The sequence below is a fragment of the Monodon monoceros genome, unplaced genomic scaffold, assembly GCF_005190385.1.
Source record: "Monodon monoceros isolate NGI ecotype Baffin Bay Population unplaced genomic scaffold, NGI_Narwhal_1 Super_Scaffold_9, whole genome shotgun sequence".
Lineage (NCBI taxonomy): Eukaryota > Metazoa > Chordata > Mammalia > Artiodactyla > Monodontidae > Monodon > Monodon monoceros.
The window spans coordinates 12,973,474-12,997,254 of NW_021703786.1; the positions used below are offsets into that span (position 1 = coordinate 12,973,474).

Below are 23,781 nucleotides of genomic sequence, written 5' to 3' on the forward strand. Positions count from 1 at the left end.
CCTGATTCCCCCCATGGACTTCAGTTGCCCGGTGGCCCCTTCTTGTCCCCTACACGGGCCGGGTGACCTGCCCCGCCCACTAGTTCCCAGACGAGCCAAGCTTTTACCCCGACTTGGGGACTTGGGGCCTTCTCACGCTGTCTGTTTCAGTCCTTGGAGATGCCGCCCTTGACCCCCAATTTAAAGTAGCCTTCTTGGGCTTCCCTGGTGGTGCAGTGGTTGAGAATCCGCCTGACAATGCGGGGCACACGGGTTGGAGCCCTGGTCCCGGAAGATTCCACATGCCGCGGAGCAACTAAGCCCGTGAGCCACAGCTACTTGAGCCCACGTGCCACAGCTAGTGAAGCCCACGCGCTTAGAGCCTGTGCTCTGCAGTAAGAGAAGCCACTGCAATGAGAAGCCCGCGCACCGCAACGAAGAGTAGCCCCCGCTCGCTGCAACTAGAGAAAGCCCACGCCTGGCAACGAAGACCCAATGCAGCCAAAAATAAATAATAATAAAATAAATATTAAAAAATCTTAAAACAAAGTAGACTTCTCTGTTATCTCAACTTTATAAATGCACCCAGTATATTTTTTTCCAGTCCTAACGCATTCTGGAATTATTATGTTTGTTTAAGTGGTTGGCTGCTGTCAAGCTCTCTGAGAGAATATAAACGCTGTGAGAGCAGGGCTGGCTTGTCCTTTGTCCCCATCCCAACTCAAACTTTAGCACATAGCAGCGGCTCAGAAACTGTGTGCGGAATAATGAAGGGGCTCTAGAGCAGGACAGAACTGGATTCCAATGTCAGCTTTCCCTGTTTCCTAGCTGTGTGTTCTTGGGCCAGTCCCTTGACCTCTCTGAGCTACAGTTTTCTCACGTAAAATGGAGGTCATAATGCCTCCCACACAGGGCCACTGTAAGGGTTAACTGAGAGTATGCATTTAAACTACCCAACACAGTACCCTCCATAAACTGTAGGGACGTCTCAGTCAATTCTCAAAATCATGCCAGGGTTGGAGCGATGGTCTGTGTACCCATTTTACAGATGGAAAAACTGAGCTCCACCAAGGAAGAGTATATAGAGTCAGTCGACTAACCAGAAGCACAATTTGAACCTGGTTCTCCCAAGTCCAAGGCCAGGGCTCTTTGGACCCTGTCTCCTGGGACATTTCTGAGCTTTGCTGCAGTATACCCCAGACAGAGGAGGAGCTAGGGAGGATGCCAGTAGGGCTGTTCACTCCCTGGGCTCCCTATGTGTTCTCCACTACTGGGCCTCTCCCAGGGGTATAGCCCCTTCTCCATGCCCCTCTAGACCTTCCCTCCTCTTATGATTGACACATCCTCCACGACCAGCCCCTCCTCTCCTGCTCTCAGTGACCTAGGCACCAACCTCCTTCCACCCTCCAGGGAGTCCCCAGTTCAGTTCACTTTATGAACGTTTACTGAACGTTTATGATACTCCAGGCTGGGGACTGTGTCATCTGGGCCCTCCAGGAAGCAGACACAGATGGAGATAGGAGTGCAAGAGGTTTATTGTGAGGAGGGTGGGGGAGGAAGCAGGACCAGGCTGGGAGAGCCTTAGACTGTGTTGCAGATCTGACAAAGTCTTGGCCAACCCAGTGTGGACATCTGGGAAAAGGATGTTCATTCAGAGGTTGTCAGCTAACTGCCCTCCTTGCAGGAGAACAGCAAGCCCATTCTTGAAGGGAGATAGGACCAGTTCACATCCATGGCTGCCACTGGAACTCTGAGATATGGAGGAAAGTAAACATCTCCTCTTGTTCTTAGGAGCTTAGGGTCCACTCTAGCGAACAAGACAAACACTCATGAAACTCTTATCCATGCACTCAGCTTCCGGAAGGTCTTGGAACTTTGGGAAGTTACACAGCTTGTGGGTAGCCTGGCTGGGAGTGGGAGAGAGGCCTGGGGGCTGTTCAGGGAGGGCACAGTGTAGGTTAAAGGACAAGGGAAGAAGGGAGCAGGAGAGGGGTGTGGTCAGGCAGGTACACAACCTGGCAGGGCTCTGCCACCAGCCCCTGAGTGACCTTGGGCAGGTGCCTCCCCTTTCTGTGTCTCCATATCACCATCCTCATCATGAAGTTATTGGACCAGATCTGAGCTGGTTAACCCGCTGCAGAGCACAGGCTCCAGACGCGCAGGCTCAGCGGCCATGGTTCACAGGCCCAGCCGCTCCGCGGCATGTGGGATCTTCCCGGACCGGGGCACGAACCCGCGTCCCCTGCATCGGCAGGCGGACACTCAACCACTGCGCCACCAGGGAAGCCCTGGTTAACCTTTTGAGAATCTGATGAAAGCTAGGAAACTTCTCCCCAGAAATGTACATTTGATTTTTTTTTAATTGTGGTAAAATACATGTAACATAAAATTCACCATTTTAATGAACACAATTCAGCCATCACCATTTTCTAATTCCAGAACTTTTTCCTCATCCCGAAAGAAACCCTGTATCCAGTCACTCCCCATTCCTCCCCACCCCTCAGCCCCTGGCAACCACTTATTTACTTTTCTGTCTTTTTTGATTTGCCTGTTCTGGATATATTTCCTATAAATGGAATGGTACAATATTCGGCCTTTTGTGTCTGACTACTTTTACTAGGTATAATGTAAAGGTTCATCAGTGTTGTGGCACATGTCAGTACTTCATTCCCTTTTACGGTTGGACAACGTTTCATTGTACAGGTACACCGTACTTTGTTTACTCATTCATCTGCACATTTGGTTTTGCATATGATTTTGCACTCAGTTCCAGGGATTCCTGAAGCTCACTCGCGTGGCCCTGATGTGGGGTAGGCTGAGTTCAGGGTGCCTTAGAAAAAGAGTTGGGCCATCTGAAGGTGGGTTTCCAACTCTAATGTATATGCTCATGGGCTAGGGATTAATCACAATTTGGGAAAGGCAGGATGTAAGTGCTAGGCGAGCCTTCTTAGGGGAGTAGCATTTGAGGTGGGCCGCTGAAGACAAGGGTTCAACAGGCAGGTCGGGTGGCAGGCACTCCACATGAGGACACAGCAGGAGCCAATCCCAGAGGCGATAAAGCACAAGTTCAGGGGACAGTGTCATTTAGCCACTGCAGTCTCCTCCTAGCACGGCAGCTCTGAGCAATCTCCTCAAGCCCGGAGAGGATGAGGTGGCTGGTTTGATAGAGGACGTGACATCAATTATCGCTTCCTGTCTCTCTTTATTTCCACGCAGCCAGGTGCCAGGCCTGTGGGCAGCTACTCTTTGCAGAGGCTAGACAGCCTCCCTAAATAGAAAGTGCGTTTCTTCCACAGGCTGCATCACCCCTTTCCAGGGACAGCCACCCTCCCAAAGCCTGAGGCTGCAGCAGTCTGTCTGAAGACCCTTGCATCTAGCTCACCCCCTAGTGCCTCCTAGTCCCTCCTAAAGCTTCTGTCTTACCTCCACATACACGCCTGTCCCTGTCCCCTATCATCTGTGTCGCCCCCCTCCTTACATCTGGCCTTCCCCCCACACAGCTGGTTCACTCTCCACGTCCGCCTCACTCCCCTTAAAATCTGGCTGCCCCCTTGAACGGCTCATCACACCACTCCCCTTCTTACTAGGAACTTGCTCAGCTAACATGCAGCAGGAATCTCACATACTTCTTGGCCCTGAAGCCAGGCCACAGCTGGACACTTCCCAGGATGAACCGACTTCAGCTTCAGGAATGATGCTCAGACTCCGGGCACCACCTCCAGGCTCAAACTGCTCTTCCTCCCTTCTGGGGAAGGACACAGGGGAAATGTTTTGGAGGCCACATAGAATAGGGGTTAGGAGCAAGGAGTCTTTTGAGTAAAACATGGGTTTGCATCTCAACATTGCTCCGTCTCCTCTTTCGGGTGGGACAGTGCTGGTCTCACAGGGTTGCTGTCACCCTCTAATGTCTCATCCTGTTTTGCTATCCTTAGAATCCTTATCCCAATTTCTGTATGGTCTGTCTGCCTGCCCCCACTAAAGCGTAAGGTCCAAGGGAGCAGCAGCCTTGCCTGGCAGATTCAGGGATGTATCCCAGTTCCTGGAGTGGTGTCTGGTACATGCAGGCCATCAGTAGAGGATAGGGATGGGGGAAACCTAGAGAAACGTCAATGGGTTCATGGTAGCTGCCTTCCAATACCTGAGGGACAGGAAGAGAGCCTAGCTCCTCCAGAGCAGCAGCGCTCAAAGGCAAAACCGTAAACCACAGTGACACATCCCTGGGAGGTTTGCAGCACGACTTGCCTAAGAATCAGAGCTCCCTCCTCGTGCGGGAGTCTCATCGCAGGCCCTGGGACCATCTGCTTGGGCTGCTGTTAAGGACGTGTCTGAGATGGATGGACATCGAGTTCTGGGGCTCTGGGCTGAGGCTCTCCGCCAAAAGGAAGGTTCTCTGCCCAAGCCCCCATCCTTTCTCCTTGTCTTGATCAGGAGAAGGCTGCTTGCTAGGGACGGGATCCGGGCCCAGGGAACGGCTCACCTTGGGGCCTTCATCCTCTAGATTGTGGGGGTACCTGCAGAATTGCCCCATTCCACCAGTGAGGACACTGTCCTAGTGGCCCACGGCCTAGAACTGGGGCTGCTGGAGGATGAGGTAGGAGGAGGCTGAATTAAAAGCCCTGGGCCCAAGTTTCTTTCAAGCTGTGCAACCCAGGCCCTATGCCTCCCCCTCTGAGTCTCATCTACTCCCTTGCAGAAGGGGCTCAACAATGTCTTCGTTGACTTCCCAGGATCAATGCGAGAAAAAAAAAAAAAAGTGTATAAGTACTCTGAAAACTGTACAGATGAAAGGGATTCTAGTTAAGGCCCAGAACCCTCAAACCCACTAGATAATTTCTCTCTTCGACGGTGCAGTAAGCAGGATAATGGCTCCCCAAAGATGTCCACACCCTTATCGCCAGAAGCTGTGGATTTGTTACCTTACAAGGCAAAAAGGACTTTGCAGATGTGATTAAGGATTTTGAGATGGGGAGATTATCGTGAATTATCCAGATAGTCCCAATGGAATCACAAGGGTCCTTCTAAGAGGGAGGCAGGAGGGTCAGAGTCAGAGAAGGAGATGTGATGATGGAAGCAGAGGTCGAAGTGACACGGCCATGAGCCAGGAAAGGCCGCAGCCTTTAGGAGCTGGAAAAGACAAGGAACAGATTCTGTCCTAGAGCCCCCAGAGGAACACAGCTCTGCTCACACCTGATTTTAGCCATTTCAGACTTCTGACCTTCCAGAACTATAATAAATTTGTGTTGTTTTAAGCCACTAGGCTTGTGGTAATTTGTTATGGCAACAATAGGAAATTAATATAGACAGAGTCATACAAACACTTTCAAATCTGATACTCCACCTCTTTTTCAATACTCCTTCTCAGTCAATGAAAGCTTCTGTGGTTACCAAGTTAGCTCAGGACTCCCATGTTTTCATTAAGTAGAGCACCGCTTATCCTGAGTTCCATTTTAGCAGAGCGTGCCAAACTTGACACACCCAAGTTAGAACCCCTGCTCAATAATTTTCCAGCTGGGTGACCTTGGGCCAGGTCACCTAACTTCTGGAGTTGTGAGAATTAAAGATGATTCCACTCAAAAACTCTTTCCTTTCACAGAAGTTAAGGGTTGTATCTAGGGTTGCCAGATAAAATACAAAATGCCCGATTAAATTTGAATTTCAGAGAAAACAAATAGTTTTTTAGTATAACTATGTTCCATGCAATATTTCGTTGTTATGAACTTATTCATTGTTTTATCTGAAATTCAACTATAACTGGGTGTATTTTTATTTGCTAAATCTGTCAACCTTAGTCTTGTTCCAGGTCACATAGCTTGTAAGCAACAGAGCTAAGCCTCAGTCTCAGACCTTTCAAGCCCAAGGTCAATAAGCACCCTGCTCCATCACAGGCCCGGCTTTGAGCAGATTAGCTTAGCCACATAGTAGCCTGGATTTTCAACCCAATTGAGGCTTCAAAAACAAAAGAAGTTTGAGCTTTGAAAATTCATTTCATATCTTAAACATATATAAAGTGATTATGAAATAAAAATTTAAAACAACAAATAAATGCTTATATTTATTATATATGTACATATGTATAAAGTGTGTAAAATCAACACTGAGTATGAAAAATGAAATAAGAAACTGCATGCCAAAATGCTTTAACGTATATTAAGAATGTGAACATATCTCTAACATGCCTTTCAGGACTTTTTCCCTTTTGCCTATGTGGATCAACCCATAAGACCTGTGGAGTTTAAATGGCAACTAACCTTACCGGGGGTTTATCATGGACTGGACAGCCTTCTCAGCACTTTATGTGTACTGACCTCTGTTTTTTAAAATTGAGATATAATTCACATACAATTTTATATAACATAAAATTTACCCTTTAAAGTGTACAATTCAGTGGTTTTTACTATATTCACAAGGTTGTGCCACCACCACCACTGTCTAGTTCCAGAACATTTCCATCACCCCAAAAAGAAACCTGTATCCATCAAGAGTCACTCCCCACTCCCTTCTGCCTTCAGCCCCTGGCAAATACTACCCTATTTTCTGTCTCTATGGATTTGCCTGTCCTGGACGCTTCACAAACAGGAAATCATACAATATGTGGCCTTCCGTGGCTGCTTTCTTTCACGTAGCATAATGTTTTCAAGGTTAAATCCACATAGCACATGTCGGTACTTCATCTCTTTTTATTGCTGTATTGTAATATTTCACTGTATTAATATACCTTGCTTTATTTATCCATTTATCAGTTGATGGGCATCTGAGTTGTTTCCACATTGTGACTATTGTGAATAATGCTGCTATGAACATTTATTTGGATATAAGCTTTTGTGTGGACATATGTTTTTTAACTCTCTTGGGTACATATCTAGGAGTAGGATTGTCGGGTCACATAGTAATTCTATATTTAACTCTTTGAGGAACTGCCAGACTGTTTTCCACAGCAGCTGTATCATTTTGCCTTCCCACCAGCAGCGTGTGAGGGTTCCAATTTTTCCATGTACTTGCCAACACTTATTTTCCTTTTTTAAAATTATAACTACCTTAGTGGCTGTGAAGTGGTATCTCATTGCGGTTTTGATTTGCAGTTCCTTAATGGCTAATAATGTCGAGCAGCTTTTCATGTGCTTTTTGTCCATTTGTATATCTCCTTTGGAGAAACGTCTATTCAAATCCTTTGCCCATTTTTTAATTGGGTTGTTTGTCTTTTGGTTGTTGAGTTGTAGGAGTTCTTTATATATTCTGGATATTAGACCCTTTTCAGATATACAATTTGCAAATATTTTCTCCCATTCTGCGGTTTTCTTTTCACTTTCTTGATAGTGTCCTTTGACACACAAGACTTTTTAATTTTGATGAAATCTAATTTATATATTTTCTCTGGTTGTTTTAGCTATGTGTCCTAAGTTCTTGAAAGTTTACAACAACCATGTGAGGTAGAGCACTCCCATTTTACAGTTGAGGAAATTGGGGTGTAGAGAGGTGAAGCACCTTGTTCAAGATTAAGCAGCAGGGCTGAACACAAGCACTCACACTCCGGGACCCGGGCGGGAATCATTCACCGCTCCTGCGCTCAAACTCAATTTAAGGAGTAGGATCCTTAAATTGTCCCTGGACCTTCAGACCTTATTCAAGATTAGGACAGCCTGGGCTTCCCTGGTGGTGCAGTGGTTGAGAGTCCACCTGCCGATGCAGGGGACACGGGTTCGTGCCCCGGTCCGGGAAGATCCCACATGCTGCGGAGCGTTTGGGCCCGTGAGCCATGGCCGCTGAGCCTGCGCGTCCGGAGCCTGTGCTCCGCAACGGGAGAGGCCACAACAGTGAGAGGCCCGCTTACCACAAAAAATTTTAAAAATTTAAAAATAAATAAATAAAATAAATAAATAAAGATTAGGACAGCCTGCCTGACAGTTTTCATAGCTCACCTTTTATTGTTCATGAATTCATCTGAAGGGTCAATACAGGGTTGTGGGGGGTGGGACACTGAGGGCAGTGGGGAACAATGGCAGCTTCCCCAGTGATGTAAAGCAGCCTCTGTGAGCCAAGGCCCTGCCCACCTTGTCTCCCATCATGGCTGCCAAGGCCTCAGACAGGGGATCTGGCCTCTCACTTCGGTCCTAATCAAAATAAGTAAGGTCAGCCAAGAAAGTGAGGCCTGTGTAAGCTGGTCAGGTTCAAGGGCAAGGGCAAGCCCCAAGCTGTGTCAGGGATAGCAGGAATGGAGGTAAGGAGGCCCAAGGTCTTGGAGAGGATGAGGTGCAATGGGCACCAGGAGAGACCTAATCCAGAGGCAGGGGCAAAGGAAAGGCGCACTCTGGTGGGAGTGTCTCCCGGGTGTCAGGGTCTTGGAGGCAGGTAGGGGCAGCCCCACCTGCATAGGTCAGCCACCTGAGGAATGGGGTCATTCCAGTCTGACCTGCTGGGGGAGGGCAAGGAGCACTGATCTGAGGAGTCACCTAGGGAGGGGCATTCCTCCTACTATGGGCGCCACTGCCTGGAGGCTGTCCTGTGGCCCACACCCACCTGCAAGGTAGCAAGTTCTACACTGGGCTGGGGGGGGGGGGGGAGTTTTCCAGAAGCCCAGGGCTACCTACGGACAAGTTTCAGCATCACAAAGAAATGACAGGTCTCTTTCTGTCTTGTCAGGAGCCAGGAATTCTTGTTTGGAACCTCCTTCCTTAGGGCTAGCATGCCCAGGAAACTGTAAATCACGATGAAAACACTAATAGTAATAACTACCACTTTGTCAAATGTGCACTTTGTGCCAGGAACTGCACTAGTCTCTTTCCATCCATCCATCCATCCATCCATCATCTCCAGCCCTACAAAAACCCTGAGGAAGGCATGGTGCCTGCTTTCAGAGGTGAGGAAATGGAGACACACAGGGTGAGTGACTTAAATAAGGCTACCAGCTAGTAATGATACTGGCCCCTCATGGAGGCATTGCTGTAGCAGCCCCTCAGGCCACACCCCAGGAGCCTGACCGCCACCTAACCTCACCCCCCACCCCCGAGGAAGTAGGAAGAAGGGGCTACTGCTCAGGCTGGATGTGAAATGGGTGCTGTGACCCAAGAGGAAGAGGCAGGGCCAAGGGGTTTCGACAGACACAGTGGCCAAGGGCTGCTGCCTTCTTTCATTCACTACTCAGAGAGCCCAGCACAGGAAGCAACTCTGACACTGGCTGGTCCAGAGTTTCTGAAATACGTCTGAGCATCAGGCTCACTGGAGAGCATTTAAAAATACAGATCCCTGGATACAGAGATTTGGACTCTATAGATGTTAGGGGGGCCCAGGAATGCACATTTCATGGAACCTCTGGTACTTCTGATGCAGACCCAGGTTTGAGAACCTGGGGCTGGTCCAACCCCTTCACTAAACAGTCTAGAAAAGCCCATCTCAGTTCAGGGAAGTCCTACAGGTGCAAAGCAGCAGCGTAGAGATTTGGTCCCAGGTGGACACAGCCGTCAACATTAGACTGCCTCTCCTGGGAGGAGAAGGCCAACTTGAAAGTTGACCATATTTCTGGAGCCCGGAACTGACAGAAAAAGTCACAGGGCAAAAGATAGACTCAAAATATAAATATCTGAAATTTCTAGAAAACTCACTTCCAAAAAAATAAAAATCTATGAAAGATAAAAAGGACAGCATACTGGAAGCAATACTTGCAGTGAATAAGACAAAGAGTTAATATACTTGTAATTATTTATCTATGTAAACAATTCATTCAACTCGATCAGGAAATCATTAAGGCTAAATAAGCAATTAGCTAAATGAAAATAAGCAAAGAGCTTACATGTACACAGAACACAATAGTTAGTAAACAAATATTTAATGGAGAACATTTGATTTGGTTGGTAAACTTTAAAGTGTAAATTGAAACAAGGTACTGTTAACACATTAGATTGTTTTTTAAACTATATTTTTATATATGTACCTATATGTGTAAATTCATAGGAATGGATTGGGGGGACTTCCCTGGCGGTCCAGTGCTTACAACTCCACACTCCCAACGAAGGGGGCTTGGGTTTGATCCCTGGTCGGGGAACTAAGATCCCAAATGCTGCACAGCATGGCCAAAAAACAAAACAAAAAAGAAAAGGATTGGGAAGTTGTTCTCTGATTGCCTCAATATCTAGTCTCACCCTTTTTAATTAACCAAGCCCTTCTATTATTAGGAATGGTAAGGAAGCAGCAAAATGCTTATTACCTGGAACGCAGACATGATGGCTGGAGCTCCAGGGACTATATTAGACCATGTGGAGATCTTAGGGATGGATGCTATGAAATGAGGATACAGAGCACAAAGCCTGTGTTCTTCATGACCAGTGACCATGGGTCCACTATGCTAGCCCTGAAATGCTTTGTCTAGACTTCTTTTATGTGGAAGACAAATACATTTATTTGCTTAAGCTTATGTTACTCTGATTTTCTGTCATGTGCAGTTGAACCTAAACTTAACTGATACACACATCAAACCTATGTGGAAGTGTAAAAGGGACCATGCTATAGTATTGCTTACATTTATTCTTATTACTTTTTACATTAAGAACATATTGATGTATTATTTATATAAGCATCTGTTTTGGACCCTCAGGGAACCCAGCTTGAGTATGAGCCCCATCACCTCCTATCTATGTGACCTGGGGCAGTCGATTGCTCTGTAAAGTGGGCATGATAATAACAGAACTTATTGAGTTGTTGTGGTGCTTAAATGAATTAATGCAGATAAAATGCTTGGCACCATGCCTGGCTGACAGCTATTACCGTACTACATTATGCTATCACATAGGCACTGGTGGTGGCAGAACCAATCAGAAAAACCCAGGACATGTTTTTGAGTTAAAAAAAAAAAACAAAACAGGTTGCAAAACTGGCACATGAGTATGATCCCTTTTGTGAAAAATTATTTTATTTCTACGTAGATATGTATATCTATGCATCAAGAGATGTCTGGAGGGATGGCTGACCAAATGTCATAGTGGTAATTCCTGGATACTAGAAGCTTTGCTTTCTTCTATGTGGTTGAAAAAGAGCATTATTATTTTTTGAGCAGGAAAATTAAAAAAAAAAAAAAAAAAGGAAAAGCCCCTTGGAAAAGAATATAACAAGTCTCACCACGAATCATTAAAGCATCCATACCCTTTGACCCAACCATCTCACTCTTGGGAATTGACCTGAGGAAATAATTCAAATGAAGGAAGAAGCTATATCCATAAAAACATGCACTACAGCATGATTTATAACAGAGAAAAACAGTGAACCACTTAAGTGCCTTACATTAGGGTAATACTTATTATTCACCCATTGGAACATTGTGCAACAATTAAAATGAGAAAGATGATGACCATGTAACAACATGGAAAAATGCTTATGACAGACTGAGAAGAAAAAGGAGCAGAATGCAAAATTAGATGTGTCAGGAGCACAACTGGGCAAAAGTCTTGCATGCATTTGGATGAGGACTGGAAGGGAGCACAAACAGTTGAATTTGTTGGGGTCACTAATTGTAGATTTTTTTTTTCCTTTTTCACTTAGAATTCTGCCTAATGTTTCTATAATGTTCTTCGTATAATTTTAAAAACTGGCTTTTAAAATCTCCTCAGGGAAAAGAAGAGAAAGCAGGAAGAGGAAAAGAGGAGGGAGAAGATGGGGATTCTCCCAGAAGCAGGGTCTGAATGAGAAGAGTTCAGAGGCAATCTGAACACATGGGCACAGTCCCACCTTGATCTTCTACCTGGGTGGCCCCAGAGGCTGCAACCCCTCTGTTCTCTGACTCAAGAGTAATCAGGTGGACCAAAATCGTTGCCTAAGTTAGGGAGACAGTACGTTAGCTGATAATAAAGTGAGGGTTAAAAGTGTTCTCCAGGGCTTCCCTGGTGGTGCAGTGGTTAAGAATCTGCCTGCCAATGCAGGGGACATGGGTTCGAGCCCTGGTCCAGGAAGATCCCACATGCTGCGGAGCAACTAAGCCTGTGTGCCACAACTACTTAGCCTGCGCTCTAGAGCCCACGAGCCACAACTACTGAGCCCACGTGCCACAACTATTGAAGCCCGCGCACCTAGAGCCCACGCTCTGCAACAAGAGAGGCCACCGCAATGAGAAGCCCGTGCATCGCAATGAAAAGCAGACCCTGCTCGCTGCAACTAGAGAAAGCCCGCGGGCAGCAACGAAGACCCAACACAGCCAAAAATAAATAAATCTATTAAAAAAAAAAAGTGTTCTCCAATCATTTGGAAAAATTGATCACGCTTGCTATTGACGACCAGCGGGCTGGCAAGGGCATGAACTGCCAGGCCTCCTGTATCCAAACGAAGGAGGCGTGTCTCCTCAGAGTCAGCAACCCCACGCCTTGGGATTTAGCCTAAGCCTAAGGAAATCATCAAGCCAGTGCATAAAAATATTTACATGAGATGTTCGTTACAGCGTTTATAAAAATAAAAAATTAAACCCTCTGTTTCACCAAAAAGGAATTGGTAAACTAAATTTCGGGATCACCATGCAGTGGTACACTAGGAAGCTACGCTAAAAAAATAGGATGTAGATACAAATTGGACATGAAAAAATGCCCACCACATCTGAGGTAGAATAAGAAGGCTCCAAAGCACGATGTGTATTTTCCCCTTTTTGTAAGAGTGTCTATCTAAAGATGTTCGTTTGCATGTAAGAATTCCTGCTAAGATACAGACCAAGGTCTAAAAGAAGTTAATCTTTGAATGGTGGGATTACAAACTGGATCAAGCAGTTCAGTCTCAATTATATTGCTGCGTAACAAACAACCCCAAATCTACTGGTTTACAGCAGTGAGTGTTGCCGTCCCACTCCCGCTCCTGTCTCTAGTGGTCGGCTGCTCCTCTGCCCAACGACTTCTTCACTCTAGGACCCAGGTGGACGGAACAGCCTCTATTTGAACCCTGCAGGTCTCTGTGGTGGAGGAAGGAGATGGCAGACCACCCCCTGGCTCTTACAATCTGTGCTGGGCAAGTCTTATGGCCCTTCCCAGGTTCAACGGGGCAGGGATATATAATGGTAAACATTTTGAACAATAAAACAAGCTACCACAAAGTTATTTCATCCTTGTCTTAGTCCATTCAGGCTGCTATAACAAAAATACGATAGCCTGCGTAGCTTAAACAACAAACATTTATTTCTCACAGTTCTGAAGGCTGGGAAGTCCAAGATCAAGGTGCCAGGAGATTTGGTGTCTGGTGAGGGCCTGATTCCTGGTTCGTAGCTGTCTGTCTTCCCTCTGTGTCCTCACACAGGAGATGGGGCCAGGGAGCTCTCTGAGGTCTCTTTCATAAGTGCACTAATCCCATTCATGAGGGCTCCACCTTCATGACCTAATCACCTCCCAAAGACCCCACATCTGAATACCATCCCCCTAGGGATGAAGTTTCCATATATGAATTCTGGGGGGAACACAAACATTCAGTTTATAGCAATCCTATTACTTAAAGTCCTTTCTTTGCAGAATGCAGTTCTTTCCCAGGAAGTGGATGGTCTCATGGAGATGGGACATGTGGGTTCTCCAGGAGAGAAAATACAGACACCGAGACCAAGCACCAGGCAGAGACGGCAGCTTCAAGCCTGAGGCAGAGGGGCCAGAGAGAGGTCAGGATTTTGCTTAATTTTTTTTCTTTTTTTGCGGTATGCGGGCCTCTCACTGTTGTGGCCTCTCCCATTGTGGAGCACAGGCTCCGGACACACAGGCTCAGCGGCCGTGGCTCACGGGCCTAGCCGCTCCGCGGCATGTGGGATCTTCCCGAACCAGGGCACGAACCCGTATCCCCTGAATCGGCAGGCGGACTCTCAACCACTGCGCCACCAGGGAAGCCCAGGATTTTGCTTAATTTAAGAGACAGGTCAATCAACCTGACCCACAGTAAGAATAAAACAACAATGAGACAGAAAGTTCTAGATGTCCAGAAGTATTACGCCAGTTCTCTTACTTACTTATATGACTTGAGTCAAGTTAGAGGGCCTCTTTGAATGTCCGTATACATAAAATGCAAATTAAAATAGCTGTCCTGCTTACTTTACTCTATTTGATTGGGCATGGGCGGGGGGCGCTCAGTTGTCAGCCCTAAAATTGTCAGCACTCTAGGTGGGGAAGGTTTGGGCCTTCAAGCTGTAGCCACACACTCACATACATTACATTTCCCCAAATCCTCTCATCACCTCATCATCAGAGTAGCTTGTTTACCACTCTTATTTGTGTCCGTATGCTTTTCAACAGGACAGGTGAAAAGATGACAACAGAAGTCTCCAGATGGAGGAAGAGAACCCTTTTGACGGATGAGCCCAGGAAGGTCTGGACGCAGAGGGAAGGACCTCACTCCACTTGGTCAGGTCTGGAATTAGCCTTGTTCCCCTTTTTTTCTCCTGATCCCAGCCTCTCAGAACGGAAGATGACAGGGCTTCTCAAACCGGCCTTATCACTAGAGCCACTTAGGAAACATTTAAAAACTAGATTCCTGGGCTCCACCTTCGAGAGACTCTGATTCACCTGGTGAGGGTGGGAGGCTGAGTCACAGAAGGTGACCTGTGCCATCCCCACCTGGCTCCCATCCAGCCCCTCTGCACAGGCCTCGTGTGGTGCCCCAGCAGGGAGGGCCCAGGCATCTCAGGTGGCACGAGCCCTGACAGCTGGGAGAAACCTGAGTGGGCCCAGGTTATCTGATGGCGCACCTGCTCTGGCCCCGTGCTCACATCTTGAATATCAAGATCAGGGGAAGGCTCGAGAAGAGGCTCCCCAGTCAGCACAGGTCGCCCTGCAAGCTGCGCAGGGGCCAAAGGAGGTAGTAAGAAAAAAGCATTTCCCCTTTCCTCCTCCCAGCCCCTCAGAACCCAATGCACTGCAGGCTTCCACAGCCCATCTACACACCTTTACTGATAACCCTGGAGTTTATCTCTTCACACATCTATCAACATGGTGGCGAGTTCCTCGAGGGCTGGGACAGGTCTTATTCCTCTCTGCATGCCGCTCAGAGCCTGGCACACTATTAGTGCTTGCTGAATATTTCATAAATAAAGGAGAGGGAGTTAACACTTACCATGTTACCACAGGTCAAAGAAGGACTGATATTCACACCCACCAGGCACGTGGGAAATGCACGTGCTCACCTCTGAGGGGTGGGGGGAACCCTATCCTTAGTCACCCAGCTAGAGACTGAGCTTAGCATGCCCTGATTTGCAAGGGTACTAAATTACCTTTGACATCAGGGCACTCTTTGATATGATGAGTTATGGAGCCTCTTCACAGGAAAATGCCTCCCTCCCCACCGCCCCCCAAACCCCGCATAGAATTTATAGGTTAAGGGTATCAGCCCTTAAAAAAAAAGGGGAAAGCTCTTTTTTTTTTGCAGTACGCAGGCCTCTCACTGTTGTGGCCTCTCCCGTTGTGGAGTGCAGGCTCCGGACGCACAGGCTCAGCGGCCATGGTTCACGGGCCCAGCGGCTCCGCAGCATGTGGGATCCTCCCGGACTGGGGCACGAACCCGCGTCCCCTGCATCGGCAGGCGGACTCTCAACCACTGCGCCACCAGGGAAGCCCCGAAAGCTCTTTTTTTTAATAGATACACGCCAGTTAATGAACACAGATGCAATGACAGAGTCAGAAATTAACATTTTGCAACCCCCAATCTAATCATTGATTTAGGCAAGGATCATTGATGAATGCTAAGATCACTGGGCAAATGACTGTCAGGAAGGAATCTCAGCCCTAGACTAAGGCTCAAGCCCCCAAATCAGGATCCCACACTCCAAGAAAAAGCCCAGACAAAGGATAAGACCATAGTCAAGGCAGGCTCCAGATGGGTTTATTAAGGCCAGGGGAGAATTACCAGGCTCTGATCTTTCCTGAATTCTCCCCTCTCCTTTCCCTCTTAGCTGCCCCCACCTTCACTCTCTCAAGGGAAAAGGCTGCAGTGGGGAGGGGACTGGGGGGCACTCTGGAAGTACTGTGAGGCTCCTGACGCCCAAACATATCCTGGCTGCCAAAAGGGAAGAGGCAAGGCTTGCTCTGGTCTTTCCCACTGTTCTCAGAGTCCAGCAGGCTGCTGTGCTGGACACCCGTGTCCTGTCCTGTACTGTGGGAGCAGGACGCCTGAGAGCTCTGTTTCTCAGCATCTCTTGCCAGCCAGGATGTGTTTAGAGCCAACTGATGAGAGGCACCCACAGAAACCGTTACTCCTTCTCTGGCAGTGGTGGGTACACTTGATGCCAGTTCCCAGACCAGAAATGTCCTCCCATCTGCCTCACTGTAGCCATTCCCCTGGGGATGCCAGGGCTGGGCAGTGACCAGAGCCAGGACAGCACCTGCCAGTGGAGATGGCAGTGTCACTGGGACACAGGAACATGTGATTATCCTCCTGGCACAGGGAAGGGAGTTCTCTGCTGCCAGGCCTCTTGGAGCCGAGATAGAAGGGTCGGCAGCATGGAGTCCAGCACAGCCAGCCCCTCCCAGGAACACCGAAGACCCCTGGAAAAACGAAGAGGCCTGGCTGTGACTGTGCCCTCTTACCAGTTTCAATCATCACCCTCCACCAGTGCCAAGGCCCTGGCACCCACAGGCCCCTCCTTGTCCGTCTTTCTCACCTCCCCCCACCCAACACACCTGCGATCCAGCAGCAAGCGGCCCTGCTCCAGCAGCTCCTGCACCTCCTTGTTGGCTACAAACAGGTCCCACAAGGTTAGCTGGGGCTCAAACTGCTGCCAGTGCTGGGGAGACCAGAAGGGGCAGAGATTCAGGACCACAAGGTGGGGAGCCGGCGGGGCTATTCTAGGCCACCTGTCTGGGGGTGCAGTGACGGATGAGGCGTGGGTCCGATCCAACACAGCGATCTCAGAAACTGACTGTCGTGCACACCAGGACCAGGCCAATGGACCAGCAGGGAGGTGGGCACCTTCAGTCCTATTCCACGTTCAGGCCAAACCCAGCTCCCAGCCAAGCCAGGTCTCCCTTGGCTCCTCCCCTCCCCCTGTTCTGGCCAGAGTATGGTCAGCCCCCGCCAGAGCTCGATGGCTCTGACTTCATCCAGAGCGGTTCCGAGCCTGACTGATCTGTATCTACTGCACTTCCTATCCGAGCTTTCAGCGCTGCTTTAAGAATATTTGAAAACTCTTAATCTAGTCTATTCCCTTAGATGACTGAGAAAGTTGAAATTCAGAGGTGAAGGGTTGTGTGCCTAAGGTTGCGGTAGACGGGGACTAGAGCCCGGCTCTCTCTGCAGCCCTAGTCTAGGGTTCTCACCATTGCCTTACGTTGCTCATCACTCCTGCCCATCAAGCCTCTGCTGGACCAAGGCCCTACCTCTAGCTGCCAGTCCCAGAGGAATGGGAGGGGTGTGTGTGTGTGTGTGTGTGTGTGTGTGTGTGTGTGTGGAAGACAGAGTGAGACAGAGTGATTCTGCGAGGCCTAGGAGGAGAAAGCAGCGTGCCAGACCCCTTGACCTCTTACCTGGTGAGTGATCCCCACGTCTGTGCGTAGTCCCATGGCCAAAACTTCCTCCAGACTGAAAGAAAAACCAATAAGGGGTCTTGGAGAGGAGACTTGCGCTTCTCCCATTCTTCACACCCTGTGCTGGGATGTGCGTATGGGGGGTTTATGGGGAATCACGCAATATGGGGCGGGGAGGGGGCAGGGCAAGGTGGGAAACAAAGATGTGCAGGTAGGTGTTTCTTGGGGTAGAGGGGAAGCCTGAGGGAAGAGCCCTCAGGTGCTCACAGCGCCAGCTCGCCCAGGGGGATGCGCCTCCGGGTGCCGTGACCAAACAGCATCACCTCCTTCATCCAGTTGTCAGGCTCCAGGGTCTGGATCCGAGCCTCTCGGGTGTGGCTCCCAGCCCCCTGGGGTATAAATCGCCCATGGGCTCCTGGCAACATCAACAACCACCCCCACTTTAATAGCAGCTAACACTGTGTGCTTGCCAGACGTTAAATCAGTGGTTCTCAAAGTGTGGCCCCTGGACCAACAGCATCTCAGATGCCAGAAATGCCAGTTCTCAGGCCCTGTCCAATTCCAGAAATTCTAGAATTTGGTTGGGGCCCAGCTGGGTTTTAACAAGCAGTCCAGATAATTCTGATGCACACTAAAGATCAAGAACCACAGTGCCAGGCACTATACCAGGTGCCTCAAAATACATACTTAACAGCTCTACAAAGTCGATAGTATTTTTTGCCACACTTTACATATGAGGAAACAGAGGCTTGGAGAGCTTAATAAGTGGCCCAAGAGCACACAGCCGTGACACCGCTCTCCTGAGTCATCCCACCTAAGGTTCACAGGGGACTCACCAGGTCCAACGCCAAGGTACTGACCACACTGCCAGTAAGCCCAGTTGTGGGTACTAAGCGCCCCCTGTGGGAAGAGAGGGAATAGTCAGTGCAGAGAGAAGCAGGGGGGCCTGTCTCTGCTCAGGGAAGGGCACCTGGTTAGAATGTCCCACCATCTCAGGCTTCGGAAGCACCCTTCTCCCCAAAGAGGGCCTCAGCCTGCCCAGGCCCCACCTTCAGCCACAGGACTTACATTCCGGGCGAAGTTGGAGACCTCATACTGGCGGAAGCCAGCCTCCCGAAGGACTGCCCGTCCCTCCTGGTACATCTCAGCGGCAAGTTCAGGGTCAGGGGCAGGAAGGGAGCCCTGCTGCACCTGGGTGAAGAGGGCGGTGCCCCGCTCCAGGGACAGCTGGTAGAGCGACACATGGTCATCACAGTGCCGCAGCAGTTTCCGCAGCTGCCCAAGCCACGGCCCCACGTGCTGTGCCGGCAGCCCCAGCATCAGGTCCACAGAAACACGCCCCGGGAAGCGGCGCCGGGCCTCCGCCAGCATCTGCAGAGCATCACTGGCCGAGTGTGTCCTCCCCAGCAGCTGGAGCTCAGTGTCATCTAGGGACTGGAGAGAGAGGGTCAGGTGTAAGCACGCAGGCTAGCTCAGAGGGAGACAGAAACACCTGACTGACCTTACTGCAGACACAGATACAGGGGAAAACACAGGACATGGCAGGGGGCTGGAAGGCGGAAGGTCAAGCCAGTAGCAGGGGTACCATTCACTGAAGAGTCACTGTGTGCAAAGCTTTTCTACGCAGTGTCTAATTTGTCCTTACAACCCTCCAACATTAGCTCCATTTTACAGACGACAAAACAAGTTCAGAGATGTTAAGCAGCTTGCCCAAAGTCATACAATGGCGAAGTCAGACCTGGAATTTAGGACTGACTCCAAAGCCAACCATCCTTTTTTGATTTTACTTTTTATTTTGAAATATTTTGAACCTACAGAAAAGTTGCAAGAAAAGCTCAACAAACACCTTCATCCAGATTCACCAATTAACATTTTTGCCACATTTGCTTTGTCTCTCTCTCTAAATATACACATATATTATTATTATGTTGAATCATTTGAGGGTAAGTTAGACCAGGGATGTCTAAAGGAACCATCTGCGAGGATGGAAACGCTCTGTATCTGCACTGTCCAATACAGTAGATACTAATCTCATGTGGCTGTTTAAATTTTAAGTTAATTAAATTTAAATAATCACATTCTAAGTGCTTCCTAGCATGTGGTCAGTGGCTACTATATTGGTCAGTGCAGATATAGAACATTTTAGTATAATATGGTAGCCACTGGCCACAGGCTAGTGAGCACTTGCAATGTGGTTATTTATTTATTTATTTATAAATTTTATTTTATTTATTTATTTTTGGCTGCATTGGGTCTTTGTTGCTGTGCACGGGCTTTCTCTAGTTGCGGAGAGAGGGGGCTACTCTTCGTTGCCTTGCGTAGGCTTCTCACTGTGTTGGATGCTCTTGTTGCTCTAGAGCACAGGCTCAGTAGTTGTGGCGCACGGGCTTAGCTGCTCTGCGGCATGTGGGATCTTCCCGGACCAGGGCTCGAACCCGTGTCCCCTGCATTGGCAGGCGGATTCTTAACCACTGCGCCACCAGGAAAGCCCCCGCAATGTGGTTATTTAAATGTAAAAAGCTTAAATACTGTACTCCTGTACCCCTAAATAATTAAATGTGTTATTTCCTAAAAACAAGGACATTCTCTTACACAACCACAATCTAATTATAGAGTTCAGGAAATGTAACACTGATACAATCCTGTTGTCTAAGACACAGTCTTATTCAAAGTTGGCCAATTGTCCCTAAATGTCTGCTCTAGTAATTTCCTCTTCCCACCCCAATCCAGGATCCAATCGGGGGTCACGCATTGCATTCAGCTATCATTGTCTCTTTAGTTTCCTTTAGCTGAGATCCTCATCCTGCCTTTGTCTTTTATGACACTGACATTTTTGAAGAGTACAGGCTAGTTGTTTTAATTTTCTATTTTATTATTATTTTTAAAATTATGTATTTATTTTGGCTGTGCCGGTTCTTAGTTGCGGCACATGGGATCTTTAGTTGTGGCATACGAACTCTTAGTTGCAGCATGCATGCGCGATCTAGTTCCCCAACCAGGGATTGAACCCGGGACCCCTGCACTGGGAGTGTGGAGTCTTACCCACTGGACCACCAGGGAAGTCCCTGGGCTAGTTGTTTTTAAAAATGTCTCTTAGGGAAGGAAGCTGCATGGCGTGGCCTAAATAAATAAATTAATTAAAACGTCTCTTAATAAGTCCTAGAGCTCTCCTGTACATCACTGTGTTTACAGTTAGCAATACTGTACTGTACAGTAAAAAACTGTTCAGATGGTACTTCGATCTCATGTTACCTGTTCTTACGATACACACAAAGTCTCTTAATTTAGGTGTTTCCTCACAATTAGATTCAAGATATGTAAGCATTTGGGGCCAGAGTATCTCAGAAATGGCGTGTCCCTCTCAATATGTCTCATCAGGACAAAGCCCTGATCCCAAACTCTATGGTAAATGGTACATGTATTTGAAGGAGGGAGACACTACTGGCTATGGAAATATCACGGGCCAACCTGCGAGGAACATGTTTCTCCCCCCCACTTAAAAACCTTCAGTGACTCCCTTGTCACCACTAAGCGAAACCCCAAACTTCCTAGTATGGTGCTGAAGACTCTGGGCCCTAGCTTGCAGCCTTGTCCCCAGCCTCTCCAGTCACAAGGGATGGCTCACAGGTCCCCCAAAACATGCAAGCTCTTCCAAATCCTGTGTCTTTTCCTCCCACACCCTCATCTCTGGTGGACTCCTCTTCCTCATTCAAACATCACGTCCTTCAGGAAGGTTTCTATGATCTTGTCAGACTGAGACGGCCTTCAGGCTGTACTCTGAGAGCATTTTGTAGAGACCCCCTTTATAAGCAGACTTTATCATGCTGCAGTGATCTGACCACCTGTTGGCCTCCTCCTGGGTCTCCAATCATGAAACAAATCTTTTTCAAGCATCTACTATGTGCCAAACACATAGTGCTTGGAACGCTGTGATGAACACAAAGGCATACACGATCCCTGCCTCACAGGGCTTGTGCTCTACCACAGAAACAGACAATTAAGTACTTACAAAAGTGTCACCATACACTTTTTAGTGCCTACAGGTTCCTGGCACCCAGAAAGAGCTCAATAAATGTTTGCCCAATGAATAAACGTGATCACCCAGGAGAGACACCCTGGGTGCCCTAGGATGAGGTGGGTGAGATGGGTTACCTGGAGGCCAATGGACAACCTGTTGACTCCTGCTGCCCGGAATGCTGCCAGCCTGGAGCTTGGGGCCGAAGTGGGGTTGGCCTCCAATGTGACTTCAGAGTCTGCAGGCAGGTGAGTTGCCTGGGCCACTGCCTCCAGGACAGCTGCCACAGTGTGGGGGCTGGCCAGACTGGGGGTACCCCCACCAAAGAACACAGACTCCACTCTAGGGAAAGAGGATGGAGAAGATGAGACGTGGGGGAGCCCTACGGGATGCCTGCACCTGTCCTATGCACCGGCCACATAATTCCCAAGACCCCGCCTACAGCCCCCAGTACCCACCGCTGCACCCCACTGAGTTGCAGCAGCGTCTGAGCCTCGGTCACCAGACAGCGTCTCATGGCAGCCTCGTCCACACCGCGGGGGATGTACTTGTTGAAGTTGCAGTAACTGCAGCGCTTCTCGCAGTAGGGCCACTGGGGGCAGGGGGCGTGTGAAAAGGACGAGAGATGACCGTGGGCTGCCCTGGCCACTTCCAGGGTTCAGTCGCACACATCCCCATCCCCATCCCCACTCCTAGGTCAGTCAACAGTGGCTACCGCATCTAAGCCACGCAACTCCCCAAGGGGATTAGTAAGCCCACTTCAGTAGGAGGAAACTGAGGTTCAGAAGGGAAATCACTTGGTCAAGGTCAACGAGATGGTGAGCACCAGAGACTTCGGGTCTCCAGACCAAGACATTTCCCTGCCAGGGAAAGGGCCCCAGACCTCGTCTGGTAGCGGGGAAAGACGGCAGGTAGGCTCGCAGCGCGACAAGCGCCTCCTCGCCTCTGGCCCTCCGCGCCCGAGCCGCCGCCTCACCTCCCCACTCACGTGGACGTAAAGTGCTGCGCGCTGGCTCCCGGGCGTAGGACCCCGGGGTCCTCCCGCGTCCTCCGCGAGGCGGCGCCTCTGGGCCATCTTGGCGGCCTTCACCCAGCCGCGGGCCCGAACACCGGGGAGCGCCGTGCCGCCCGCTGTGGCGGGGCGGCCCGGTGCGCGGGCCAGCACCCGAGATCGAGACAAACCCAGGGCAAAGCGTCCGGTGGGCCGGGTGGGCCGCCCCGGCGGAAGGAAAGGGGCTGCGTGGCCGCGCCCTGTGTCAGAGCGCCGCCGAGAGGACTCCGGGCCGCAGCGCCACCGGGAGGGCCCCGGGCCGCAGCGCCACCTGCTGGGCACCGGTGCGCTCACCGCAGCCGCCCGGCCGTCCTTTCTCTGGCGGCGGCAGGGGTGCGGGGAGCTCCGCAGCTTTTGGCACCGCGTCGAAGGCGAGGTCCTGGATCAATCCAGGAACTCTTAGTTCGTTCAATGGGTTCCTTCACATTTTATGTCCCTGGTTCAGCGCTGGGCGCTGGGGATATCCAGATGCATAAGGCCAGGGCACAGTACAGGTGCATGAGACAGGACATAAACCAACAAGAGACAACAGGCAACCGATTTAAATTCAGCACTTGCTGGATACCAGGCCGGTGTGCTCCGTGCCGCGAGGCGGGTTTGTTACAAGGGATGTGGAATCAGTGGGGTAGAACAGGGCACTTGGACTGAATGTTGCAAGAGCAGAAAATCCCAGGGGGAATGGGCTTGGCCAGGAGAGTAGGTTGTCATCTCCTGGGTCAGGCCAACCCCAGGCACCTGCTGTGAGGAGAGTCAGAGATGCTGTATGTGGGACAGACAGGGTTCAGGTGAAGGGCTGGACAAGCAGGCACCTGAAGAACTGTCCCAGAAAGTGGAAGGATCATGGGCTTTGGAGTCAGTCACCTGGGTTCCCTAATTCCAGTTGTGTGACCTTGGGCAAGTCACTGAACTTCTTGAGTTTCAGTTTCATAGTTTGTGAAATGGGGCTGATGCCTACTTGACGGTGTCATTGGGAAAATTTCAACAGGAAATGTATATGGATGCACCTGTATGTGTATAATGCCTGGCACTCAGAATACCCTAAATTTATGTTCATTTTCTAAAAAGTAAAGAGGAGGCTGCTGCTGCTAGGGCCAGACACACTGGGAGGTAAGGCTTGCAAGCAGAAGGAACTTTTCTTTCTGTCTCTGTGAACTGGAAATCGCTGTGCTCAGCTGTTTTTATTTCTTGGGTCAAGCTACAGCCTGCTTTATCCTGCTTTATCTGCCCATCAAGGAAGCCCCAGGTTCACTGAAAATTGGGTTGGTTGGGAGGGATGGGGGAGTAGG

General features: G+C 49.2%; 1 protein-coding gene across 1 annotated transcript; it reads right to left on the bottom strand.

Annotated features, from left to right (window-relative positions):
• Positions 1-15,528: 15,528 nt before the first annotated feature.
• RSAD1 (radical S-adenosyl methionine domain containing 1) lies at positions 15,529-22,651 on the bottom strand. Its single transcript, XM_029210681.1, has 9 exons — positions 22,433-22,651; positions 21,903-22,036; positions 21,582-21,786; positions 18,498-18,863; positions 18,266-18,329; positions 17,697-17,844; positions 17,430-17,484; positions 16,587-16,690; positions 15,529-16,451 (listed from the first exon to the last, which is right to left on the bottom strand). The coding sequence occupies exons 1-9, from the start codon at positions 22,517-22,519 to the stop codon at positions 16,334-16,336; spliced, it is 1,281 nt and encodes a 426-aa protein (XP_029066514.1). The 5' UTR covers positions 22,520-22,651; the 3' UTR covers positions 15,529-16,333.
• Between the last annotated feature and the right edge of the window lie 1,130 nt (positions 22,652-23,781).